Source organism: Podarcis raffonei, chromosome 1, assembly GCF_027172205.1.
Source record: "Podarcis raffonei isolate rPodRaf1 chromosome 1, rPodRaf1.pri, whole genome shotgun sequence".
In the NCBI taxonomy this organism is placed as follows: domain Eukaryota; kingdom Metazoa; phylum Chordata; class Lepidosauria; order Squamata; family Lacertidae; genus Podarcis; species Podarcis raffonei.
In genome coordinates this window covers 105,817,673-105,842,086 of record NC_070602.1, presented here as the reverse complement: position 1 = coordinate 105,842,086, position 24,414 = coordinate 105,817,673, and the positions used below count along the sequence as shown (strand labels likewise).

General features: G+C 39.8%; 1 protein-coding gene across 9 annotated transcripts in view; it reads right to left on the bottom strand.

Annotated features, from left to right (window-relative positions):
* PKP4 (plakophilin 4) overlaps positions 1–24,414 on the bottom strand; it is a 93,517-nt gene that overhangs the window by 30,991 nt on the left and 38,112 nt on the right. For 4 of the 9 annotated variants that reach the window (XM_053407494.1, XM_053407529.1, XM_053407484.1 and 1 more), the window contains 5 exons: positions 22,240–22,352; positions 9,585–9,619; positions 6,658–6,789; positions 6,364–6,578; positions 4,590–5,148 (listed from right to left, as the gene is read on the bottom strand). In XM_053407494.1, the coding sequence (XP_053263469.1) occupies positions 4,590–5,148; positions 6,364–6,578; positions 6,658–6,789; positions 9,585–9,619; positions 22,240–22,352 (1,054 nt within the window). The remainder of the gene's footprint in view (positions 1–4,589; positions 5,149–6,363; positions 6,579–6,657; positions 6,790–9,584; positions 9,620–22,239; positions 22,353–24,414) is intronic. The other 5 variants (XM_053407469.1, XM_053407509.1, XM_053407523.1 and 2 more) reach the window with 4 other exon arrangements.

Below are 24,414 nucleotides of genomic sequence, written 5' to 3'. Positions count from 1 at the left end.
CAAAGGGGGGGGGGGAAGTAGGCAGGGACAGGGTTATTGGTTTGTGTTTTGTTTTCACAAAGATCATCCCTTCGACTTTTAAGCGCATTGGTCCCTCTGGCCTTTACCAGAACTGCCAGATGGCTAGTTCAGGCCTGGTCTCACCTGTTCCTAACAAGGCCTCCAAAGAAATTATTTTGTGCATAAGAAAGTGAGTGGGGAAAATCAAAATGTGCTTCAAGATGCCTTTGTAAGTCTTACAATAATTTCACTCCAGGCCCACTCAGTCACGTTTTTGAACAGAGCATCCACGTTTCCTGTTCCGTTTTTATGCATGATTTAGGATCTTATCTTCCTCTTTCAGTTATCCTATCTTTTATTTTCCATCTAAAGTGAAAAATTCCAATTTAAACCTCTCCTTGTAGCTTATCTACAAGCCTAATGATTTTTGTACTCTTATTTCTTGCCTTTTACCAGCTCTATAGTTTCTTTGTTAAAAAGTGGCAGCTAGAACTGCACACATTGTTCAAGGTGACAGAAGATTATGGTATTTTAAAGCCTCTGTGCTATAGTTTGTATAATGGCAACAACCATTTTAAAAACATGCGACAATGGAAGAGAATTTGCAGAAGGCCTGGGTCTCTTACACCTTATTTACTGTGCTCTGGGGAATGTTGTGGATGCTGCAAAAGTTTTGGGTCAGGCCCATAATGGTCATTTTGTACCACCCGTGAACAATTGAAAAGCCTTAATAGTCTTGATTTTTTATTTCGTTTAATGTAGATCCACATAGATTCATCTGGCAAGAGCACAGCCTGTCAGTCAGCTGCCAATTATTTAAACTGCGAGGGGGTTGTAGTAGCTTAGCCTCCAGCAACAAAATGTTCCTTTCTTTATCGTGTGATGAAACTACCTTGCAGCTTAAGCGACCCTATGGCGTAGGAGGAACTGAACTAAAGGGACACGTGCCTTTTAGGGGCTAAAATCACTTATATTGAAGACACCTGAAAGTACTGGGAGAGATCAAGAGATTCACAGTGTCATCAATCCTCTCTTCTAATCCAAAACGATGGCGGTACAGGGAACCTACAGAAGTGGTATGCACCCTGTCCTATAGATCCGAACTATCCAAAAGGCAAGATCATGTACAAGTCAGCTTATATGCACACACACACTAGCCTTCAGCTTCCAAATAACACAGTGATTGGTAACCTGCTGCTAATTAAAAATGAGGATTTAGTGGGGATGTCCAGTGATTCAAGTATTCTGTCAGTGCGTGTTTCACGAAATATCAGCAACTGTACAACATATCAACCCTATGATATAAGAACCTGATTTGCTGTCCATCTGGTCTGAGGCTATGCAAAACGTATTTTTAAGGATTTGATTCTTTCTATAATAAAATACAAAGCTGCATTGGCTCTTAAAAATCACAACAGTCATTATAGCGAAGAATCTATTCTAGTTAAATTTGCTATACAGTGGTACCTCAGGTTGCAAACACTTCGGGTTACAGACTCTGCTAACCCAGAAGTAGTACCTTGGGTTAAGAACTTTATCTCAGGATGAGAACAGAAATCGCACGCTGGTGGTGTGGTGGCAGCAGGAGGCCCCATTAGCTAAAATGGTACCTCAGGTTAAGAATGGTTTCAGGTTAAGAATGGACCTCCGGAACGAATTAAGTTCATAACCAGACGTACCACTGTACAGTGGTACCTCAGGTTACATACGCTTCAGGTTACAGACTCCGCTAACCCAGAAATAGTGCTTCAGGTTAAGAACTTTGCTTCAGGATGAGAACAGAAATCGTGCTCCGGCGGCGCGGTGGCAGCAGCAAGAGGCCCCATTAGCTAAAGTGGTGCTTCAGGTTAAGAACAGTTTCAGGTTAAGACGGACCTCCGGAACGAATTAAGTACTTAACCCAAGGTACCACTGTATAGACAGATGAAAGAGGGTTTTCTTAAAAAAAAAAACCAACACTAAGGCAATGTTTGAGAAGACAACCTGATTGAGCTACTAGCCATGATATCTGCAAATGTCAATATTAGTTCTTTGCTGAATCTTAATGTGGTAACAACTGGTTCAGATGTGTTGTTAAACCTTCAGCCTTCCATCTGTTGGTCCTATTAAGTAATACAATTATTTTTTCTTGCTTGCTTGCTTGCTCCTGGTTTTGTCAGGACTGATTTCAACACCAGTGCAATGTCATAAAAACACCATATGCCAGATTCATAAGTCATTACGCTGGTGCAAGGGTTTAGGACTACAGTGGCAACCACTGAGGTTATGGATATTGTGTGAAGATTAACAGTATTTAAGAAATTGAATCTAGCAAAATCTTTCTAAGAATAATTTAAAAGGCTTTGTGTTTTGAAAGGCTTGAAAAATTATACTACTACATCTTCACTATGAAATAACTAGAAGATTCAGGACTGTGATATCAAAAGACTGATTAAAAAGTCATTCATATTTAGCTGCTTGGCACAGCATTCTTAAACATATTAAGTCAAGGCTTTCAGCACCCTTTCAAGTAGATTGGCATCTAAATATTTGCTGTTAAGGCACTTTTAATCAGGGCATTAGGACTTTGGTATATGAGTAATATACAGACAGCATTGTTCTACTTCAAAATCATTGGCACAATGCATGAGGTCTTTTTTCATATTTTGAAATGCACTAGCTACATTTGACAAAAGTGAGAACTAAATTTCAAGCAAGAAGTCGTTGCTTGCACTTCCTGTCATTAAACAAAATGTGTTTCTCTTGCTTGTTTCCTATTTTTTTCCATATTATATGTGGTCAGTCACAGATTACGTGGTATATGAAAACCTGATACCTATACTGAGGTCTGCCTCCCGATTGTTTAATGATTCATTGCTTGTGTGCCCAGAAGTAATAAGGAAATACAAATCCCTTCAAGTATTGCACAGAGGGAGTCAGGAACACATAAATTGCAGTTAATTATGCAGTGCATATCAACAGTATAGGTAGTTTTCATATATTTCAGGCCCGATACCTGCTTTTTTCAAATGCAAGAACATTTTTGACAGGGATATTCATGGCACTGTTTGTCTCCAAGTTGAATAGAGGTAGCTTAAATTCATTCATATGCACCTGGGAACAAATTTTAAAATTTTAAAATACCATGGTGGTATTTTATTTGTACTTACTATTTATAAAAAGGTAAAGGGACCCCTGACCATTAGGTCCAGTCATGACCGACTCTGGGGTTGCGGCGCTCATCTCGCTTTATTGACCGAGGAAGCTGGCGTACAGCTTCCGAGTCATGTGGCCAGCATGACTAAGCCGCTTCTGGTGAAACCAGAGGAGTGCATGGAAACGCTGTTTACCTTCCCGCTGGAGTGGTACCTATTTATCTACTTGCACTTTGATGTGCTTTCGAACTGCTAGGTTGGCAGGAGCAGGGACCGAGCAATGGGAGCTCACCCTGTCACGGGGATTCGAACCGCCGACCTTCTGACTTATTATTTATAGGTCACAATCTAATGCAAGTTGTGCATGTTTAGACCCCTGCAGGCTAAACAAAGTGGTGAATACTTCCTAAATCCCCACCCAACGATCTGCATGTGCTCAGATACGCATAATGCACTTGTACATCCTGTCTTCATCAGTCATCTGGGTGCGCACCCACTACTATGGGGATGAACTGGATCCCTCCATCCAAATGAAGATCTTGCAGGCAGCTGAAATTATCGTGTATACAGTAGAGCACTTGTGCCCATAAGCAATCATTTTATTAAGGCATTAAGTATATTTTTTCTGTGCATTTAAAAACTGTTTGTAGAAAATACGGAATAACTGAAGCTCATTGTTTTCATTTGAAGAATGTCCCTCCCCCTCTCACACACAAACCAAGCTCACGGCAATCAACTGAATGCAACCAACCTTATTCTGGGTTCTCCAACCTCTCGCATTGCCAGCAAAAGCAAACAAAGAACCTACCCACCTGACGCTGACACAAAACTCTGCACATACACTATGCAAAAGAATGAAAGATCATTATCCCCCCTTCTTTCTTCCCCCCTCTCCACACTTCACTTTCCCCCACTACCTCAAAATGCCCATGACAGCAGCGTTTCACACCAAATGTAGCTGACCTGTAGAAAGTACTCTATGAATTGAAAACAGAGACCCTATAGGTTCGTTTGTTTATCCATGAAAATCTTTCAACAGAAACAAATTAAAAATAAAATAAAACTGCTAAGCCTCCACAGTATAACATTTCATTCTTTGTGATGAGAAATGAAGCGATTAATTCCGAAAATATCTACTGAAACAAGCCTTTGGAACTACAAACACATTCAAAGCAGCAACTTCAGTCTTCCTTTCAGTGAAATCAATAAGCTTTTCAGCAACACCTAACATCAAATTCCTACCCTTTGAAAAAATATCCCAATTTAAAATGAGGTCATAGAATCCTGCATTGTGTTGTTGGTCCTGTGCAGATTCCTCGTGTGCAGGCACTGTGCCTATAACAGCATTTCAAGCATCAGTAATGGCATATTACAGCTCCTCTTGCCAACAGTGCAATTCATTGTATTTACAGGTTTGCGCAAAGTTTTAAGTTGTGTCTTTACCTTTTTACTAACCTGTAAGGCTATCTGGACGGGGTGGGACCATTTTTTCATATATATCGTACTGCTGTGCGTATTGCTCGATATCATGAAGTGTCCGTTGTAACGTCGTCCCCAGATGTTGTGGAACTGCGGTCATCCCAGAACGTTTTGGTGATGAAGAGCCAACTTGGGTTTGGGGTGGAGAGGCCACTCTTGTCTGTGTGTCATTGAGCGTAAGAGGTGACCCAACTCTGACAGCGGGCTGGTACTGGGGAGTTCCTCCATTGGGGTTGGTCGACTGCCTGGATGTTACCGAGCCAACTCTGCGCACTGCGATAGGCGAAGCTGGCCTCTGTGTGGTAAACGGAGATGCTGCTCGTTGTACAGGCAATGTTGTAGATGAAAACACATTAGAATTAAGAGATCGCGACTCAGTAACGGATGGTGAGCCATAGCCACTCCCTAAAGAAGTTCTGAGTGATCCCCTTGAAGGAGAAATGCCTGCGGTGGTCACATATGAGGGAGACTGGGCCCTCGATGGAACAGAACTTACGCGTCTCATGGCTCGGTTGGCAGCTATGTTTGAGGATGCCTGTTCAAAAGGAACCACGTATCATTTTGGTGCACAAAGCCATCAGCCAGTGTAAAAGATCAACATTTTCGCTTGAAAATTCCTTTGCGGGCGCATTTGCACTAGAGTTCAGTCCCTTTGGTTTTAAAACGGAGAGTTAAGCTCATGTTTTAAAGGTTTCAATTCTCTACACATTCATCTGGGAGTTAGACTCGTTGAACACATATGCACAGAATTGCACTTCTCAGTCTCTGCACTGAAATCAGCGGGACTTAAAACGCTTAATGTTTGCTGGATTGAGCCTAAAATGTTTTAAAGTAAGTTTATCTATTGTAACTTCTGTCAAGGATGCATTCTTAAAGAACAACAAGAATCCTCTTTGGCATCCGCAGCCAAGCGAAACTATTAATTTCCAGAGTTCCTTGAGAGGGGCCAAAAGAGTAACATCCTTTGGATTGGGCTTAAATGTTGTAGTACAGATGTAGCTTTAATCTTAATGTTCCACTTTCCTTTCTTTTTTTTTGCAGCAAATGTGTCACCAAAATCCTATAGAACTATTTTCTCCATTTAGTCTTTGCCCTTTTCATGTCTTATTAATAAGCCTAATAAATAAGTTACCATTAACACTGCACAGCCAAATGTCATTCTACAAAATCTGGAATTAGGCTGAACAAAGTCTTGGGCTTCCATGCCCTCCCATTCTCTCCTCCTGTGTAACTGAGAGAACGTTGCGAGCATTTAGTTCACCTTTCTAAAAATCCTGGCATATGAACCAGTAATGACATGTAATGGCAACCAAGGATTCTTGGAAAGTGGAACTAAATGCCGGTGACCCATCCCTCAACCACAAATGTTTAGAAGGGAAGTATGACCTTGAAGCTTTGCTCCATTATTTAGTGTTATATTGTCTTACGCCATTTATGGAAGCGCTGTTTGCTTTTAATTGGTGTTTTCTTTTACTCCCCCCCCCCACTGTTTTGATGAGATCCTTGGAAGATAAAGGTGATATAGAAATGAAACAAAATGAAATAGTGTTTTATTTATTCTTATATAATTTTAAGCCAGTCAGAGGACTGTTGTGGTTGAAAATGTAGAATACAAATGATTTATCAAGGTAAGTAAATTATTGTATTGGGTATTACATTCATATTTATATTACTTTTACACCATATCTATATTAGTATATTTATTTATTTCATCAGCTTTTCTTGATTATATTTTTGGAGCTACATGTACCTGAACCAAAGCCTGTCCTTCAGCCCTTGAGCTTCTCACCAAATGGTTATTATTTGCTCCGATAAAGGAATGTTGCTGTCTGTTCTCTCCCTTTATCAGGTTCTGGCTGTTGTGAAAACTGCTTACTTCCTGGTATCCACTGTCAGAATAAGAATTCATTTGTGTCGAACTCCTAGAGTTACCCACTGATCCTAAAGATAAAAAGCACAACAAACCTGAAGTTATTACACGGTTATGAATAAAAACAAGACCAGATTGACAAATCTCAGTTTATTTAAAATGTATATAACAGACCCTCACTTTCATGGAGCGATGTTTGCTCTGGGGAGTAGAGATTCCCTTGTTCTGGCTCTGTTCCAACATGATAAGAAGCAATATGAACACTCTCAGATGCTCTGAGTTTATTTACACCTGTGTTTGGCAAATCTGAAAGCAGAGTTTTGTTAGTCAATAATAATATCTACATCTATACGCATCTGCAACCTGGTACAGCTTCACCATTTCTGCTCAGTTCTATTCTACATACCATCTGCAGAGCAATTTTAGACAATTGTGCAAGAGCAATAGCTTTGTATATGAACATTCAATTCTGAGAAAGACATAAAAGAAAAGACCATTTGTGGAGGTGGTGTTTTCTTGTCAGTTTTGAAAGCTCAACAGTACACACTTCCAAAGGAGGAAAATTCTGAAGCTGTTAACTGAAGAACATATTGTCAACTGTGATATTCATTCTTGAACTTTAAGCATAAAACAAATATACTTTTTTTTTTAAAAAAGAAATCTCTGGCTTGAAAGACAAAGCATGATTGAAAAGATACCAGAAGGGATCAAATTTACATTCAGGAACTGATTCCTATATGAATTAGCTTATCTTGCTGCCAAATCCCATCCAGTAACTTAGGAACATAGGAAGCTTCCCTATAAGGACTCAGACAATTGGTCCATCTAGTTTAGTACTGTCTTCCCTGATGAAACACCAGCTCTCCAGAATTTTAGGCAGAGGTTTCTCCCAGCCCTGCATGGAGATGCTGGAGATTGAATCTGAGACATCCTGTAGGCAAGGCTGATGCACAAGGCTATATAGCCCCTAATTTCTTTTACAGTCGTACCTTGGTTCTCGAACAGAATGCATTCCGGGAGTCCGTTTGACTCCTGGAACCAGTTGAAAACCAAGGCGCAACTTCCGATTAGCTGCAGGAGCATTCTGCAGCCAGACAGAAGTCGCGGAAGCTGCGCCAGATTTTTGGCTTCTGAAAATTGTTCGAAAATCAGAACACTCACTTCTGGGTTTCAATCATTTGGGAGCTGATTTGTTCGGGAACCAAGACGTTTGAGATCCAAGGTACAGCTGTAATTTACTTAAAGGGTTTCAGGGTGAATTGCCTTTTCAAGTCAGGCCTTTTCAAAACAGAATTTGCGCAGTTCTTTTAAACAAAAATCTGCCACGACTGAGGAACATGAAACCACTGAGAAATCCTTCCTACTTGCTACATCTTCACATGAGGGCTTCTCTTCACTTTATTCACAATTGATGGATGATTTAAGGAATCTGAGATGGGGCAGCTGCGACTCAGAAATTTAATATTAAATCTGCAGCTTGGCAAGAAGGACAAGATCCTCAAACTTCCACTTATGGTTCAAATATTCACTGGGCAGCCTTGGGCCAGTCACGGTCTCTCAACCTAACCTGCCATACAAGGTTGTTGTGATTATTAAACGAGGTTAATACATATATGCATACAACTGGGAGGAAGAAGTTCTTGCTGGCCTACTGCAAATAACCGTGATCTTCCAACAGATCCCAACATGCTTCCTGCCTATCTCTGAACTAAAGAAATAATAACCTTTCAGTTCCTTAAAAGCCTAATTCTGAAGGTAATTTATCAGGGCTGGAGGAAGAAACCAAGAACTGGAATCCTTCCAGGTCTCTTACATGAAAGGCATTTGAAGACTTCTGCACCAGGGAGCCATGAAAATGAATGAGAATGGAGTTAAAGTGGATTAGAGTTTTGGGGTGGGCTTCTTTGTTGTTGCTAGAGAGTTCCCATAATTGCACAGCTTGGTGCAACTAATTTTAATTAGTTTTGGAGTTTAAAAACATGAAAAGGGGGCAAGATAGCCAGCAAATATTCCTTACAACGAATGGAGAATGCAAAGTTAAGGACATCTCAGTTGTACGTCAATGTCAAATAATCCTGAAGATGTGCACTAGGATTATAGTTTTGACCTAATAAGTCCAGCTACTAAGGAGGAAGAGCCAATAACATTTAGATCCACGAAGGAAGAGCATTTTAATTTAATACATTTTAAAATAAAGCATGCTCACCCTGTGAATTAGCTCAAAATGTGCCTGGCAAATAAAAGTACCATATAACTAATTTTAAAGACCCATTGTAAGTAAACTTTCCACTTGTGTTTTCCAGTTCAGCAATCCCCTACACTGCATAGAAAACCTTTTGTGAAGTGTCTTTCAACAACTACGGTATTTCTTATAGGACATGACTATTTTAAAGGGAGAAAAACAATCAGAAGTCTTAGGTGTGCTACAGTAACCACAATTTTGTTTAGCTGGAAAACATTGTACTGTATAAGGGTTTTGGTGAAGCCAGATAAATCCTTTCCACATACTAGCAAAGAGTTTTATTACAGCACTTGTTTTTATTTATCAAAAACACTTATGTCCTACATTTCTTTGCACAGTTTAAGGTGGCTAAAAACAGAAATAATAAAAGTGCAAGGAAAACCAATTAAATGTAAGAAAAATGAACAAAAAGTAGTAAGGGACAAATGAAAAACATCAGAAGTAAAAAAATATCAGAAACAGAGTAAGACAATAAGGTAGACTGTGATCACTTTAATGAATATACACTGCAAGAAAATCTGGAAAAAGTAAGCCTTGCAAGTATGTCACTGTAAGATATATCAGAAGAACACCATTTTTGGCAAAAGGTAGTTTTGAATTTTTAAAAGTAGTTTATATTCTAAAAAAAATTCCGGTGTGTGTGTGTGTGTGTGTGTGTGTGTGTATGTGTATGTGTATATATATATATATATATATATATATATATATATATACACATTGCAATTTTTTTTTTATTTTTTTTTTTGCATTTAGCACAACATAGATCAGTTTGCTTTGGAACAACGGCCAAGTTTGAAGGGAAACTCATGAAATATGTAGCATTTGTACAGGGTACACCAAACATACAAGACAACTGTACCTGCAGATCTCCAGGGAAACGACTTTTCAGTAGAGCTATAGAAAAGAAAAGAAACACAATATCTTCAATTCCTTTCAAATGTTTTCCCCGCCCCTTTTGTTTTATAAACACATAGCACAATCAGCAACGTATTGGTGGATGGCTTCCACTAGAGTTCAACAGAGTACAATTTCTCCCTTCTACGTCCTTGGTATATGCTCACTGATAAGTGCTTCAGGGCGGCTGGGGAATGGCACCTCCCATATCTGCATTCAGTTCTTCTCTTTCACTCAGTCATATTGTGAGACACCCCCTACACACAGTAACTAATAAGTGAGATGACTGGATGTATGTATGACAGGCCCACAATGACCTCCCATTCCATCTCCAAAATTATCCACTACATTGCCTGCATACGTTGAACCTTACAGGGCTTTGGGGGATGCCTCTCCACATGGGTGCATAATACGAAACAGAGCTGCTGCCACACAGCCAGTCACTCAAACCTGCAACCCTTTGCAATCAAGGGAAATGTAGAAGACGCAACCTTGGTTGAAAGGGATTCTCCATTAAGAACAGCGGATGACAAAATCATGTGCATCTTATTGTGCATATGGTGAAGCAATCTCCAGTGAAGCAAATGAAGACACCTGCTCTCCCAGAGCTCTAGATGCACACTCAAACATGTGCAGAACAACAGGACTGGTGTGTCGTCAGCTGTATCACTTATATTGTTTGTGTGAAATTAACACAGTGTTAGGAATGCAGTAATAAATTATAAACCATCATTCTAAAGTTAAGTACATTTAAAGTTCTTTCAGTTTCAATTTAAGGCAGATTACAACCATAGTTTTCATCAGCTTTTTTTAAAATTTTTTATTTAAAAAGCAGTATTCCTTCTCTCTGGCATGCTGAACAATTTAAAACAATTTATGTAATAAAAATTTTCACTGCACGAACGTGATTCATTTATGTAAATGTGTTTACTCTTTATACTAGAACCTTTCGTTACTACAATTATGCTTTTAAAGAATCCAATTTCAAAATCAGTTTCGCTCAGATGACAATATGTATCAAACTACATACATAACATACACAGAAGAAAATAATCACATTAAATGTTTAGATCTATTTACATGTCAAAGTAAAATTAGAAAGAAAACCGCTTAATTTATTTTGACTTTATTTACAGACTGGCAGTCAGTGCAAGAAAATATTTTGGTGCCGCACTTTCTCATGCATAAATCCATACAAATGTGCTCCCCTTTTATATACATTCAATACCAAACTTTCCACAAGGAAGGCACTAATAAGAACAGAATGAAAGGCAATGTGGAGAGTTTCTGCTCACTTCTGTTAACTGCATTAAGATTAGGAGGCAAATCTCCAATATAAAAGTTAACTGTGCCTGATATAAATGCCTTGGTAACATTTACGGGAGAATTCTTTGGCACAGCATTTCAGCACTTTCAGTCTAAATTATCACTTCCACCCAGGGCATTTCTGGAATTGTCAAGGCAACTAACGAGAAAGAATGGTCACAGCCTCTCCAGCAGATCGATAATACCCATAGATATGAATCTTCATCACTCCCTACTCAAATATTTTTGATGGACTTAACCAATATCTGAGAGATCTAATGATCTCATGAGAAGATGCATTTCTGAATAAGAATGCTATTACAATTGCAATACTAGCTGCTAACTGAAATGTGGCACCTGTAGCTTAATTACATGCACCCAAAACGAACGAACAAAAAAAACTCTCATTAACTGAGGCCTTTTGTCTTTCAAACACAGCCATTGGTGCTGAACAAATTACCCTGTATAGTTACGGATCAAATTCAGGAAGATGTGTGGTGTCTGAAGGAGCAGCCAAAGGATTTCAGGTATGCAAGGAATGGGCCAAAGCTATGCTAAACTGTTACATTTCCAGCAGAGATGTCTCTCTGATGGCTTATCACCCTCTCCTTCCTCTCAGATTTCCTGTTTTCTTGCTCTTCATTTATAAATAAATTGGGAAGTTGCATATGCACAAATATGAGAGTGGGGGAGAATGTGAGAAAGAAGGACCACTGCCATATCTGAAGTGGTGTCATCTTGTTTACACAAGAGAAGACGTATCTTAAAATTTGATGCACGGTGATATGTTTCCAGCATAAACTGGGGGTGGGTGGGAGAAAGGTGCACATCTCCTACTACCACTATGACTAGCAAGTCCACAGGTATCCCAACCACTAAGGAAAGGCAACCAGATATCAGAAATTGATTGCCATGTGTCATAACAGTATTTTTCACTCATTATGTGCATGGAGTATGACTGCCACATAAGGAGGCAGTGATGCATCAAAAGGTCTGAGACTGTGTGCAACTCGACAGGCATGGATTGGCATGGTTTGTATTAGAAGGTGTGCAAGCATTTATTCGCTGGTATATTTACTAACCGATTCAGCAGACAAGAGTGCCAGCCAACCCAAGCTATGCCCAGCTAAAGTGAAAATAATCAGTTTATTACCTATATAGTAGGCAAGCATGGGACTGCTAGTTTTGATTTTGTACTGTGGGAATATTCAAGATTTTTTTTTTCTTTTAACTGTGTAGTTCTGCTCTAAGCCCATCAACACCTACACTCCAGATGGGTCTTGTTAACTGAGTAAAGCATGACCTTCTATCATTGCACAGTGTGACAGAATTTCTAGCAGTTGCATCACAAAAAGTGTTCCTATAAGATTTATTTCTGAAAGGTTGCCATGTTAAATACAGAGGCAAAGGGAAGATGGACCAGGTCATTTCATTTGCTGACTCATTTGCTATATAGAACAGTCATTTTCAAATCCAGGAACACAGTTCACCCCCAATTGCAACATGAGATCCTCTTTATTTAAAATAATAATAATGTGTTCATTGTTTTTCACGTTGTCTCCTTTAACCTCACCTTCATTCTTCTCTGAAAAAAGACCCTTTTAAAAAGGGGATGGGGAACTTATCATTGGCCATGTTGGACTGTGACCAATGTAGCTGGATTCTACCAACATGGGGGGGGGGCCACACACTACACGCTTTCCAACTCCGCTTCAGAACTAGTGGAATGGTACAATCTTAGGTCATGCCACAACCCCTTGTAGGTCCTGACCCATAAACTGAAAACCAAAGCTGTAATGTTTGCTTAGGCAGCCCATCAGATGCTTGTCCCTGACGATAAAAACAAGCCTATTTTGAAGGCTAACAGCTGCCCCTTTCTTCCTCTTCCGCCCCATAAAACTCACAGATTGGAAAAAACAGCTTATGTAATTCATATAAAAATGTAATAAATGCAACAGTCACTTAATGAATACTGTATAAAACAAATGGGATGTGTATGCTAAAATACATTTAGATGGATTATAGTACAATGGCAGGCTTCGGGGCTGGAATGACAGTGGGGAAGGCATATATAATAAAGAACACCTCATTAACCTTTAGAAAATGAACAAAATTTCTTAGCCAAACATATCCCATTTAATACTAAAGACACAACCAATTAATTCTGAAAATCGGCAAAAATATTTTAATAGACATATTAAAAAGAGAATTTCCAAAGGATGTATACACACTGCTTTTCGAAATTACCTTAATACTCACTTACATGGTGTCTAGATTGCTGAATTGATAGGGAAAGTAATTTTTATTGTTATTACACAATGGAGTATGAATGAATATCACTTCATCTATTTGCAAAGTTCAAGGGTAAGTGCTGTCTAAAATGGCACAATTCACAACCAAGAGAAAGGCACTGCAGCCTGCGGGGGAGGGCAAAGGTTTGCAGAAATAGAAATAAAAAAATGGCCCCAAAAATCCCTAAGGGGGGGAAATCCCAAAACAGCCCAGAGAGGGTTGAGCATGTTCAGTAGCCACGGAACAATGACTCAGTCAGAAAAGAAATACAGTGGTACCTTGGGTTACAAACACCTTGGGTTACAAACACTTCAGGTTACAGACTCCACTAACCCGGAAGTAGTACCTCGGGTTAAGAACTTTACCTCAGGATGAGAACAGAAATCATGTGGCGGCAGCGGGAGGCCCCATTAGCGAAAGGGTGCCTCAGGTTAAGAACGGACCTACGGAACGAATTAAGTTCATAACCAGAGGTACCACTGTATGGAAAGGAGGAGCTGGAATCGTTTGGATGGTTCAATGTGTCTGGTGAAAAGGAAGGTATGCTTGGGCATCAAACCACAATGCCTCTCACCAGTGACTGGATAAGCTCTGCCACAAGCAGTTCACGCCATGGTGAACCTCAACAATGGTCAACCCCGGCTGTCAAACTACAGTCATCAACCAGCAGGTGTGCTGGTTGTTGATCATGTGGAGTCATGGCCAATGCCTGTGCCAAACCTTTTGCACTGTGATCAATAAAATTGTGGCCTAACTTAATTCAACACCAGTTTGTGTATGTTGTCATTTCTGTCTGCTCCTGTACCCTTCCAACTCACTTGGGGCTGCCATGTAGATCTTTCAGAACTGATGTTATGATTCCTTCCAACTATACCACTTAATGTCCTGCTGCCACATTTTGCACTAATTGAAGCTTTCAGGTTGTCTTCAAGTGTAGCCCCACAGCGATCCCTTTGGGAAGTTACTAGAGTGCGGATAACTGTGGCAACACTACTTCTGTCCAGAAATGGTTGTAGCTGCTGAAGCTGGTTGAAAGGCACTCCATGCCACTGAGTTCCCCTAAGCATTCAGTGACAATGCTGAATCCAGTACAACTCCAAGCTACAAGTTTTGGCTATCAGCCCCTGACTGCTGTACAGAAAGTGTTGCCCTTTAAGATCCCTTAAGGGGATTCCCCATTGGGCTGGTACAGGATGCTCCTCCTTACTAAGGAGTCTGTTTGCTCCCAAGTCCATTCAAGTTTCTGGTAGCTTACCTTTGAAGCCTTAAATGACTTGGCACCCAAATACTTGAAGGAGCACCTCGCCCTATACTACCTTTCTGTGTCTCTGGGTGAAGTTTGTTATGCATCAATGAAGGATACAACCTCCTCTGTGGTGGCACAACCTTCTCTGTAATGGTACAACTGGTGCAAAGCATTATATTCATTTTGGTGCTATGTCAAAATTTACTTATTCACCCAGGCATTTTAACATTTGAGATTTTTTCATTTGTTCTGCTTTGTTTATCTAGGTTATTATTATTATTTTATAATGATGGTATTTCTAGCTTTAATTGCATTATATTTTTAAATTTTATTTTAGTATATGCACACTGCTCTGGAATCGTTGTAGATGAAGGCTGGGCTAGAAGCATTTCAAATCAATAAATCTATGCAACCCTGGTCCATGATGCATAGCTCAATATAAAGGCCCTGTGGTGTGGGGAAGTTCTTCATGCAGATTTATAGAAGCATAGGACCTAGATATTGTGATATGCATTAGACTGTCTAAAAAGCCTTCATGATTTGGCCTTTTCACCCCATGTCTTTAGGCGCCAGGCAAAAACATTTGTCCATAACCAGGCCTTTGGCTGATTAAACTGTCTATGGCCTTTTAAATCTGTTTTAGGGGCATAAGGGTTATTGGTTTTTTATTGTATTGTAGACTGTGTTTTCATTTTGTATTTTTGTGTTGTGAACCACTCTGTCATGTTGAGATGAAGGGTGGTATACAAATTTAATAAATAACAGTAACAAACAAACAAACAAACAACAACAATTCCCCAATAACATAACACATTAATAAAATGCTTTTCAACAGGATGAAGATATTCAGATGATGGGTATATTCACTGGATCAAACCCCACTACATTAAGGTATACATTCAGGTATGTCAAGCATTCAGCTAATATGCTGAATGTCTCGCTAGAACTGTTTCAACCAATACACACAGAGACAGCTGAGGTATTCAGTTTTTGGAACTTTCCAAATACAGTACTCAATTTATTGAGTTTAACACTTCACTGGCCTACTGCAGGAATTCTTTACTTCCAATATAAATCAAAATAATGTTCTGTTTTTATTGGTGTGGAACAAGAAATGATCGGCTACAAATAACAAAATAAACTACCCCACTAGTTTTGGAAGCTATTCAGTCTGAATTCTTCATAATGCCACAGTATTAGGTTTGTTGCAGCCAGCTTGAATGCTTCAGTTTAATAGGAACACTGGGTAAATTACCTAAAGCATAAATGCTCTACAGGAGATTTAGATATACATTTTTAATTCCAGCTGGTGGGGACCATTACAATTTAGATTTTTACATCCCAGAGGAAATTGACTTGTGGCATAAAATGTTTGTGAACAGAATGGCAATGAGTAGAAGTAATTAAAAATGGCTGCTTCAAGAGCTCTGCTTCAGTGAACTGCTCCAAATAAACTGCACTTCTAGAGATGTACTTCTCCAGTATTCACTGGCTGGAACTGGCCGGCTGTTTACTGTACTCTTCCTCTTTTAAAGCAAGCATAATAATAATAATAATAAAACCTATAAGCTTTCATACAAGACTTTATATTTCAATCTGTGACCAGCACACTTGGCTTAAGAGACAACCCTTTCTGATATTAGCTAAGAACATTTATTGTGTCTTTGTGTAAATGAGCATATAGGCCATTACATTTCATTTCAATCCAACCATCGATGAAACATGGAGAAGTTTCAGAGATGGAAGGCTTGAAAGCTGGCTCCAAAACCAATCTAACTTCTCCTTTACAAATATGGGGTTGCTGGGAGACTTGAATTCAGGGAAAGGATAGCATGCACTGAGGACAGGGTGACAGAAAAGGGAAGTGAAATGACTTCATTGGGCTCGATGGAATTCAATAAAGCATGGCATCGTCCAAGAAAGGTCACGAAGGGGCTTCTCTGAGGAACGCTCAGAGGTGGAAGAGAATAGTGGGGGACACACACACATAATAAACTACTTCACTAAGACCTAAACCGCCTAGGGTTTTTCCAGACCTCACTATTTGTGAGTGAGCGGTCCTTTGTTGATGCATGCAACAGACCATAGGGGAATTAGAGACATTTTGTGGGACTAAAGGACTAAAAATTGAACATCCACATACAGAACAACACTGGATATTAGTTTCAAGGAAAGGGTAACTGGGTGATAAGAAGAGCAATCATCATGCTCAAACCTGGCTGTAACAGGGTGTTTGGAAGCGAGCCTACTATTTATCAGCCCCAGAGGCTGCAGCACAGGTAGCATTCAGGCTTTAAGCAAAAGTCTAGCCTTTAGTCAAAAGTTTGCTATGTTCAGACTCTCCCACTCCTAGTATGTGTATATGCAACATAAGCACTGATGAACAAGAACAGTCCCTGGCCACCTGCTTTGTATCTGTTTGTACATATTTTGTATGCCTGATGCATACAGCAGCAAATAGCTATGGTCACTATCTTCAAGAGTTAAAGTACAGTAACTTTACTGTACTATCTTCAAGAGTTGTAGGCCAAAACCATCTGGAGGGCTGAGTTTGAGGAAGCCTGACTTTATCTATTTTAGAAATGCATTACAAATAAAAACATGTTTAGTGACTGAAAGAGGGCTACAATAGGAGTTTAAAAACTAGTGCTGCAATCTCACACTCCCTAATTATTTAGACCTGTGGCTGATGCGGTGCAAAGGGTGCCTTTGGACACTGCTATTGCTTCCTTGCCAGCACTTGCTGAATTCATTGGGGGAGAATTAGAGGCTCAAGTGACTGTAATGGAAGAATGAGTCAAATGTCTGAGCCATAAGTTGAGACATTTCAGAAGTGATGTTTAATGCTAGCTGGCAAAGAAGAATACGGATTCTCTGGTTCTTCACTGCAACCTGTTGTGTTACCTAATTACCTTTATACACAGCCGATCTCAAATGTTGTTTCTACCACTGTATGATACTATTTAGAGCAGCCTTCCTCAATCAGTGGTTCTTCAGATGTTGCTACAACCTCCATCAGCTGCACCCATCTTGGTCAGGGATGATGGGAGTTGCCGGTCAAACTATCTGGAGGTCACCAGGTTGGGGAAGGCTGCTGTACAGCATCTACTCACACCCAGAAAACTAACTGTCATTTGAACATATTTAAAAGGCAATGTAGCAAAGAATGAGTTCCCTGCTAGTTGTGCATCAAATCTGCTTTGGATTTCAAGCATATCACTGAATGTCTTAAACATAGGTTCCATGGGAGTAATTAAAATGTTTCTGTGTTTTGGATGAAGGGTGGTACACAATTTTAATTTTTAAAAAAATTATATACATCATTGAGAGCGAGGCCTACCAAACAGAATAGGTGTTGTGAATATCCAATCAGTTAAGCAGTTTGCCAAGAGCGTGTAGCACAATTTGTAGGAAATAAGTGCAACAGAACGCTCCCGCACTTGTGATTTCCAGCATACTACCTTGGACACTGGAGGAATAACATAGCCTTATCCTCCATCTGTCCAATCCTCTTTTAAAGTTATACATCTTGGTCACCATTCACTACACCAGTGTGAAGTAGTACCTCCTACAGGCTAGTTTATGAGACGTACCGTTTGATTGCATTGTGATGCTGTGTTTAGCTTCAAATTGTAACTAAGGAGGCATTTGCTCCAGCAGATTCCAGCTTCCGGAGACATCTGGCCCAGAAGGCCCCCGGATACGCTTCTAACCAAGACAGGCTGTTTCTTTTTGTATTTAACCGCTCTAAGTGTTTAGGACTGATTTGGTGGGGATGAGAACATTTAATGAACTGTCCAATCCACAGCATGCATTTGAAATTGTAAAAGAACCCTTCGTGTTATTTATTTATTCATCTTCCTCCAAATATAAATCTCAAACTATGTGGTAGCGAGTCCCCCCCCCCCCATCCAAAAGATGCGCCAGAGCTAGAAAAATATATTAAGATGTATACAGCCTAGCAAGCACTCATCCTGGAGAAAATGTTGACCAACAAGATTTAGAGCCAAATTGCTGCTGACAGATTTCCAAGATACATCTCACTTAACGGTTTCCCTCCAGTCCGTTCCTTCCATTACTTACTGTATTAAAGGAAAATATTCACAAATCGACATGTGATTTTTCAAACGCTCTTACAGATTAATGCCGTCAAATGGTGTAGAAGACATGAAATATGCTAACAAGGAGACAAAAATTAATGGACAGTGACCCAGTTCAGGTGATTATTTAGGCTTAATAAGTCAAGATATAAACAAGTGTTTTGCCCATTCCAATAGACCATTCATGTAAATTGCAATTAAACCAGGAAGCCTTTTGTCTGAACCAGGAAACTATAATTATCTGCTCTGGAGCAAGCTAGGATATGAAGCCATTAATTGAAGTTGGTTTAATATTAAATCAAATTTAGAACATGATTTGACATCCTGGCTTATTCTGGAGCTGGTAACCATAGTTTCCCAGTTTGTATGAAGCAGGAAACTGCAACCAATTAGAAACATATTGTTATAACTGCAGCTCACAGAAAAGGAGGGATGGAGGGACTGCATGTGTAGGCAAAAGTCTCATTCATTTCTCTGCTTATTAAGCACCAAAGTGATTATCCAAATGTCACCATTATCTCCACTAATTTCACATGCAATACAACTGAACAAAATATGGTGTTGTATATGCATATTTATCATCTGTCCTGTTTGTGTGGACATCATTCTAAGATGCTTTTCAATCTCTTGCACACTTAGTAACTCCATTGATTGAAATCAATGAGATCACATGCGTAGTGAAAGGAATATGTAGTGGGCAGGGACTTGTGCACATTGGGCTATTTTCATTCTATGCCAGCCACTCAGTTATCAAACCTAAACCTGAACATTTCAGCCCTTCATTTCTTCTTTAAACTCCTCTACATTGTGCCACTCTTTCCAGTGATTATGGAAATCTTGCCACTCATTAGTAGCTAGGTGCTTGGCTAGAAAAATAGCTGCTTCTGAATTTTTGACAGGTTACATAAAATACATGCATGAAAAATTGATTTAATTTTCCTGCTAATGATTTTTCCTAAGCCTCTATTACCTTAATTATCTGGACAGCCACCTATTAAAGAAGAATAATCAGTATCACTTGTTTGTTGCAAATGTTGATAGGTATAAAGTGTAATATTGCATTATAGCTAAAATGCTAGCATTATCAAGCTAATCCCAGATAGGAATAACAGGAATACATGGAAAGCACCAAGAAAGCAATAAATACGTTCTATCTCATGAGAACCCACATTGTTTTTGTTTGTTCCATCTATTTTAGCTTCAGTGTAGTGTTGTGTTCTGACTATTTGAGGTCCAATTTTGCTGTGCCTCCCCTGTCCCTCCCTCCAGTTTATATAGGACAACCTCCACAAAACTTTGTTGTGGACTTGTCTCTCTGACTTGATTAGCAGTAATCTTGTGATGGTGTGAAGCTAGTATGAACTAGTGTAAACTCCACACTTTAGTTGTGAAGCATGTTTTGGCCGACTGAAGGTAGAGGTGCATGTGGATAGCTTGGTTGGTGCTGATAAAGGCAAGGTTGCAGGTTTGATCCTGGTATGGGACAGCTGCATTTCAAGTGGGGTGGACTAGATGATCCACAGGGTTTCTTCCAACTCTATGATTCTATGACCTCCAGGAGGAAATTACCATCCAGCACTTCCGAGCATGGTTCTATAATTGATTATTTATTTATTTTTATTTTGCCTACGTATTTCTATCTGGTCTTCTCAAATAAGTTGTTCAAGGTGGCTCACATTAAAAAACAAAAAGCCAACACACCAGTTTTAAGGATCTTAACACAACAGAATAAAACAAGTAGTGAAGGCAAAATATGACACCTGAAAGATAACACCAATGCCGGCAGGACCTCTCTGAAGCAGAAGTAGCTATACCAAAGAAGGAACACTAGCACATCCACTAAAAAAGCCTTCTCTTTGTCTAAGCTACCCAATATTGACCTTCCATGCATTGGAATTTATTATTTCCAAGGATGAAAAGGAACCTGCACATCTTCAAAATACTGTATCAACCATTCATTAAGCAATCCAGAACTGCTTTTGAGAACTAGCTCTATTTTTTCACACATTTGCCACACATTTTGTAACAACAACAACAACAACAACAACAACAACAACAACAACAACAATAAAATAAAAAATAATTATAATACTTCTTCTTCTTCTTCTTATTATTATTATTATATTTGTACCCCGCCGATCTGGCTGTGTTTCCCAAACCACTCTTAAATTGGCTTTTTGCTTATTATTTAAATTGTGGATATAACAGAACAGAACACTTTAAGGCATTGCCCCTTCTCCACGTACGTGGAGTCTAAGAGGCATCTGTACAGCTTCTGTTCTCCAGGAGAATAACAACTGACACATTTTAATTCCAGGCCAAACAAAACTTGAACTGCCTTCTAGATGAAAAAAAGAGGTCGATCCAGTCCAATCTTTTTTCAAATTTTCTCAGCCAGATAATCCATAAGTTCACAAGATCTCTTGCAAAGATCATTTGCAAAGGCGAGATCACGTGCAAATGCTTAAGATCACTTGCAAAGGCAAAATCATGCAAAAACAGAACAACTTCCGGAACTGGAACTGCCCCTGCCATCCTAGATCTTGCAAAAAGTCATGTGACATCACAGAGCCCAGCAAGCAAGATGGAGGGCCTAAAAGCTATTTTCGTGCTGGGAAAACTCTAGGTGGAAAGATATTTTAAGCCCTTGCCCTGCTTACCAGGTTCTGGGAGGTTCCTGTGAAATCTTCGGTGGTCCTGTGAGATTTCATGAGAACCTCCAGAGCCTAGCAAGCAAGGCTCTCCTGCCTCTTTCTTCCTTTTCGTTTATTTTTCAGCAGTCCACATAAAGCTATGATCACATAAATGAAATCCGTGAAATGAAATCTGAGATATCTGAGAAGGGACAGGGAGTCATTGAGGCAGGAGTGTTCTACTTCATAAGCCTCTTGCTCATGCTGGGATACTGCCTGCAGTTTGGGGGTCCTTACTCCAAAGGAGATGGGAGGAGAAAAGCAGAGGAAAGCAGTAAGGAATTTGCAAATAGCAATAGTTGTTAGTGGGGCAGGGTGCTTACCAGGAGGGAAAGGTGTGAGATGACAGAAAGGTTGCTGTGGTGTAAACACAGCGCCAGTACCATAGTCCTTTTCACCAAGGGACACCCAGAAAAGTGTCAAAAGGTATTTTACTAGTGTATCTGATCCTATAAATCAGAAATCTAGGGAAGGAGAAGAATGGTAAAATTCTCACATGTAAAAGGATTCTGATGATCAGCTTACTAAACGGGAACCTGCACACAGCGGAAAGTTACTTCTCCATAAATGGTTAACTGCAGCCACCCAGGCATACATTCATTGTTTGTTGGGTTGACCATCTGGAGGGTAATCAAGCAACCAAAAGTCCTACAGTATAAAATCCTGTGCTTTTTTTTCTGGGGGGACGGATCGCATACCCCTAAACATTTTGTGAATCTAAGTTTGGCCTCATTGAGGGGCAGTATTTCAATATGAATAGGAAAATGAGAGTACCCCTAAACATTTTTAAGGGGAAAAAAAGCACTGATAAAATCCAAGAATCTCAAGTAGCCATTTGCAAAAATAACTGTAACATCAATCAGTGACAAATACGATGTTCACACCTTAAAAGAGAATCTGAGATTGCACAAAGTGCGATGAAATAAATGTTTGTTACAAGTAGATAAATGACAGTTTGGAAATTAAAGACTCCAGGATGTGTACCTTGTGCTTGCAATGCTCGGTGATTCTGCTCCAAGCCTGCATCTTTCTAACTGACTGGCAACAATCTGCCTTTCCACCTCAAGCTCTCTGGTGAGCCTTTGAAACTGGAGCTCCTGTAATAATAATAAAAAAAGAATTTTAAAATTATATATATAAGTGCTGCGGGTAGGATAAAAGAAATATATTGGTCCACACATCTCAAAGCAAATAAAGGAATTAAAGTGAACTAAAAATAAGAAACAAAACCCCTTTTTCTATTAGTAAGTCATCTGAAAAATCAGTACATATCCATGAGCAAGGACTTGCTTACCACCCCTTAAAGGCTCCTCAAAAGTTAGCTTGAGGGTGCTTAGTTACCGAAAAATATGGCCTAGTAGGATTAATGTCACTTTAGCATATAGCTGAATGTGCCAAGGTACACAATCAAGTTTTTATGGCTTGAAAGCAGTTTATGATTCACCACCATCATCACTGGAGTGAGGTGTTTTACAAGGGAAGAAATATGGCAGCCTCTGTGCAAAAGGTTCACAGGCCAAGTTGGCAAACAGTTCCTTAAACAAGGGTCATACTTTGAAATAATAAGCAAGGGCTGAATAGCCTTCACTTGTTCACCTCTGTGCAGGCTAAGTCATAGGCTGCTGAACGGTGTCAACCGTAGAGGTTTTGGAAAAAGCATTCTCCTTATACGTACATCAGCTGCTCATTCCTGTTTCCCAAGATCATCCATCATCCATCCATCTCAGGAATCAGTGTTTGCAAATGCAGTTACCTCTTTTTCTCTCCCCCTCTCTCTCTTGTGGAGCTCAATAAATGAATTAGGATGTTTTGGGGTTTTCTTTACCCTAGATGCTATCAAGAACATACCTCAATGCAACCGAAAATTGTGCGACTATACATTTTTGTCCCATAAAATTACACCACCAGTTCCTACTGCTACAAATCTATTTTGAGGTAATATTAGAAAAAGACATTGCAATTTTTTAAAAAACAACTCTTCATATAATACTGAACTCCATTCGCAAATGTTTTGTCGCTTTGGGTGTTTGCTCTTTAAATTTTATAGGAGTAGTGTGGAAACAAAGGCCATAATCAAAAGCAGAAGATTCCCAAAAATTTGCAGGGCAGTTACTTAATTATTAGAGAACTTGCACATGGGCAAGCAGGTTCTGAGTCCATTCTTCTATAGCTCCTGCCCTGCCGCCATGTGTTTCGCTTTGAGTTCCATCAGGTGTTCCCCTGGCCAACATGGCTAATGGAACTTCCTTCCCTGGATCACATTCAGCACTGAACCCTTTCTACAAATCAGCTTTTAATTACAACTTCGAACAAATTCTGGAGAAGGAGTGCTAACCTGCAGTCATCTAGATGATGTTGGGCTCCAGTTCCCATCAGCCCTAGCCAGCTTGGCCAAAGGTCAGGGATTAAGGAAGTTGTATGTATTCCAGCAACATCTAAGGCCCACAGGTTTCCCAGGCTAGTTGTAGAGGTAGCTCTTCTGTCACACGTGGACTGTAATACTATCCTCAGAAGTGTGGCAGAAGTGCTCACCTTACCTCCCATCCTTTCACTGTTGCTGCTTACCGGGAGGTAGAAGGGGAGGTCATCACAATGTTTTTGCAGTAGTAAGCAGCAATGACGCAACTGACTGGAGGTCAGGTGAGTGCTGTTGCCCCAGCTTGCCTTCTGCTATCGATTACCATGTATTTAAAAAGCCTATACCTAAGTTTTCCTAATAGAGGTATGTGTCTTGTTTGGACTGGCCAACTTGGATGCATGTTGCCAACCGTCTATGCCAGCTGAGAATCAACATTTGAAAGCGAAGTCCATCTGGCAATTCAATATCTGTGCCAAGTCAGTATTGGTTAGAATGTCCTTTCGTCTGCCTTTTTAGTCCAGTCACGTTTCTGTTCTGATTTCTGGGATAAATCTGCTTATTAGTTCACTTGCTCCTCGGTTGTGTATTAAGCTTAAACCACATCATTTTATTTCAAAAGTTGAGGAGAGGTGTAAGAAGGAGGCTGTAAAAGCCACCCAAGTTTAGAAAAGTCAATATGACAGTCAATTTTACTCTTCACAGCTGGTTAATTCCCAACAGCCTTCACAGACCTGGGCAACCTAAAGGTGTGGTGAGAATGAGATCTGTTTGGCCTTGTGTTAGAGCAAAGTGTGTTGAAC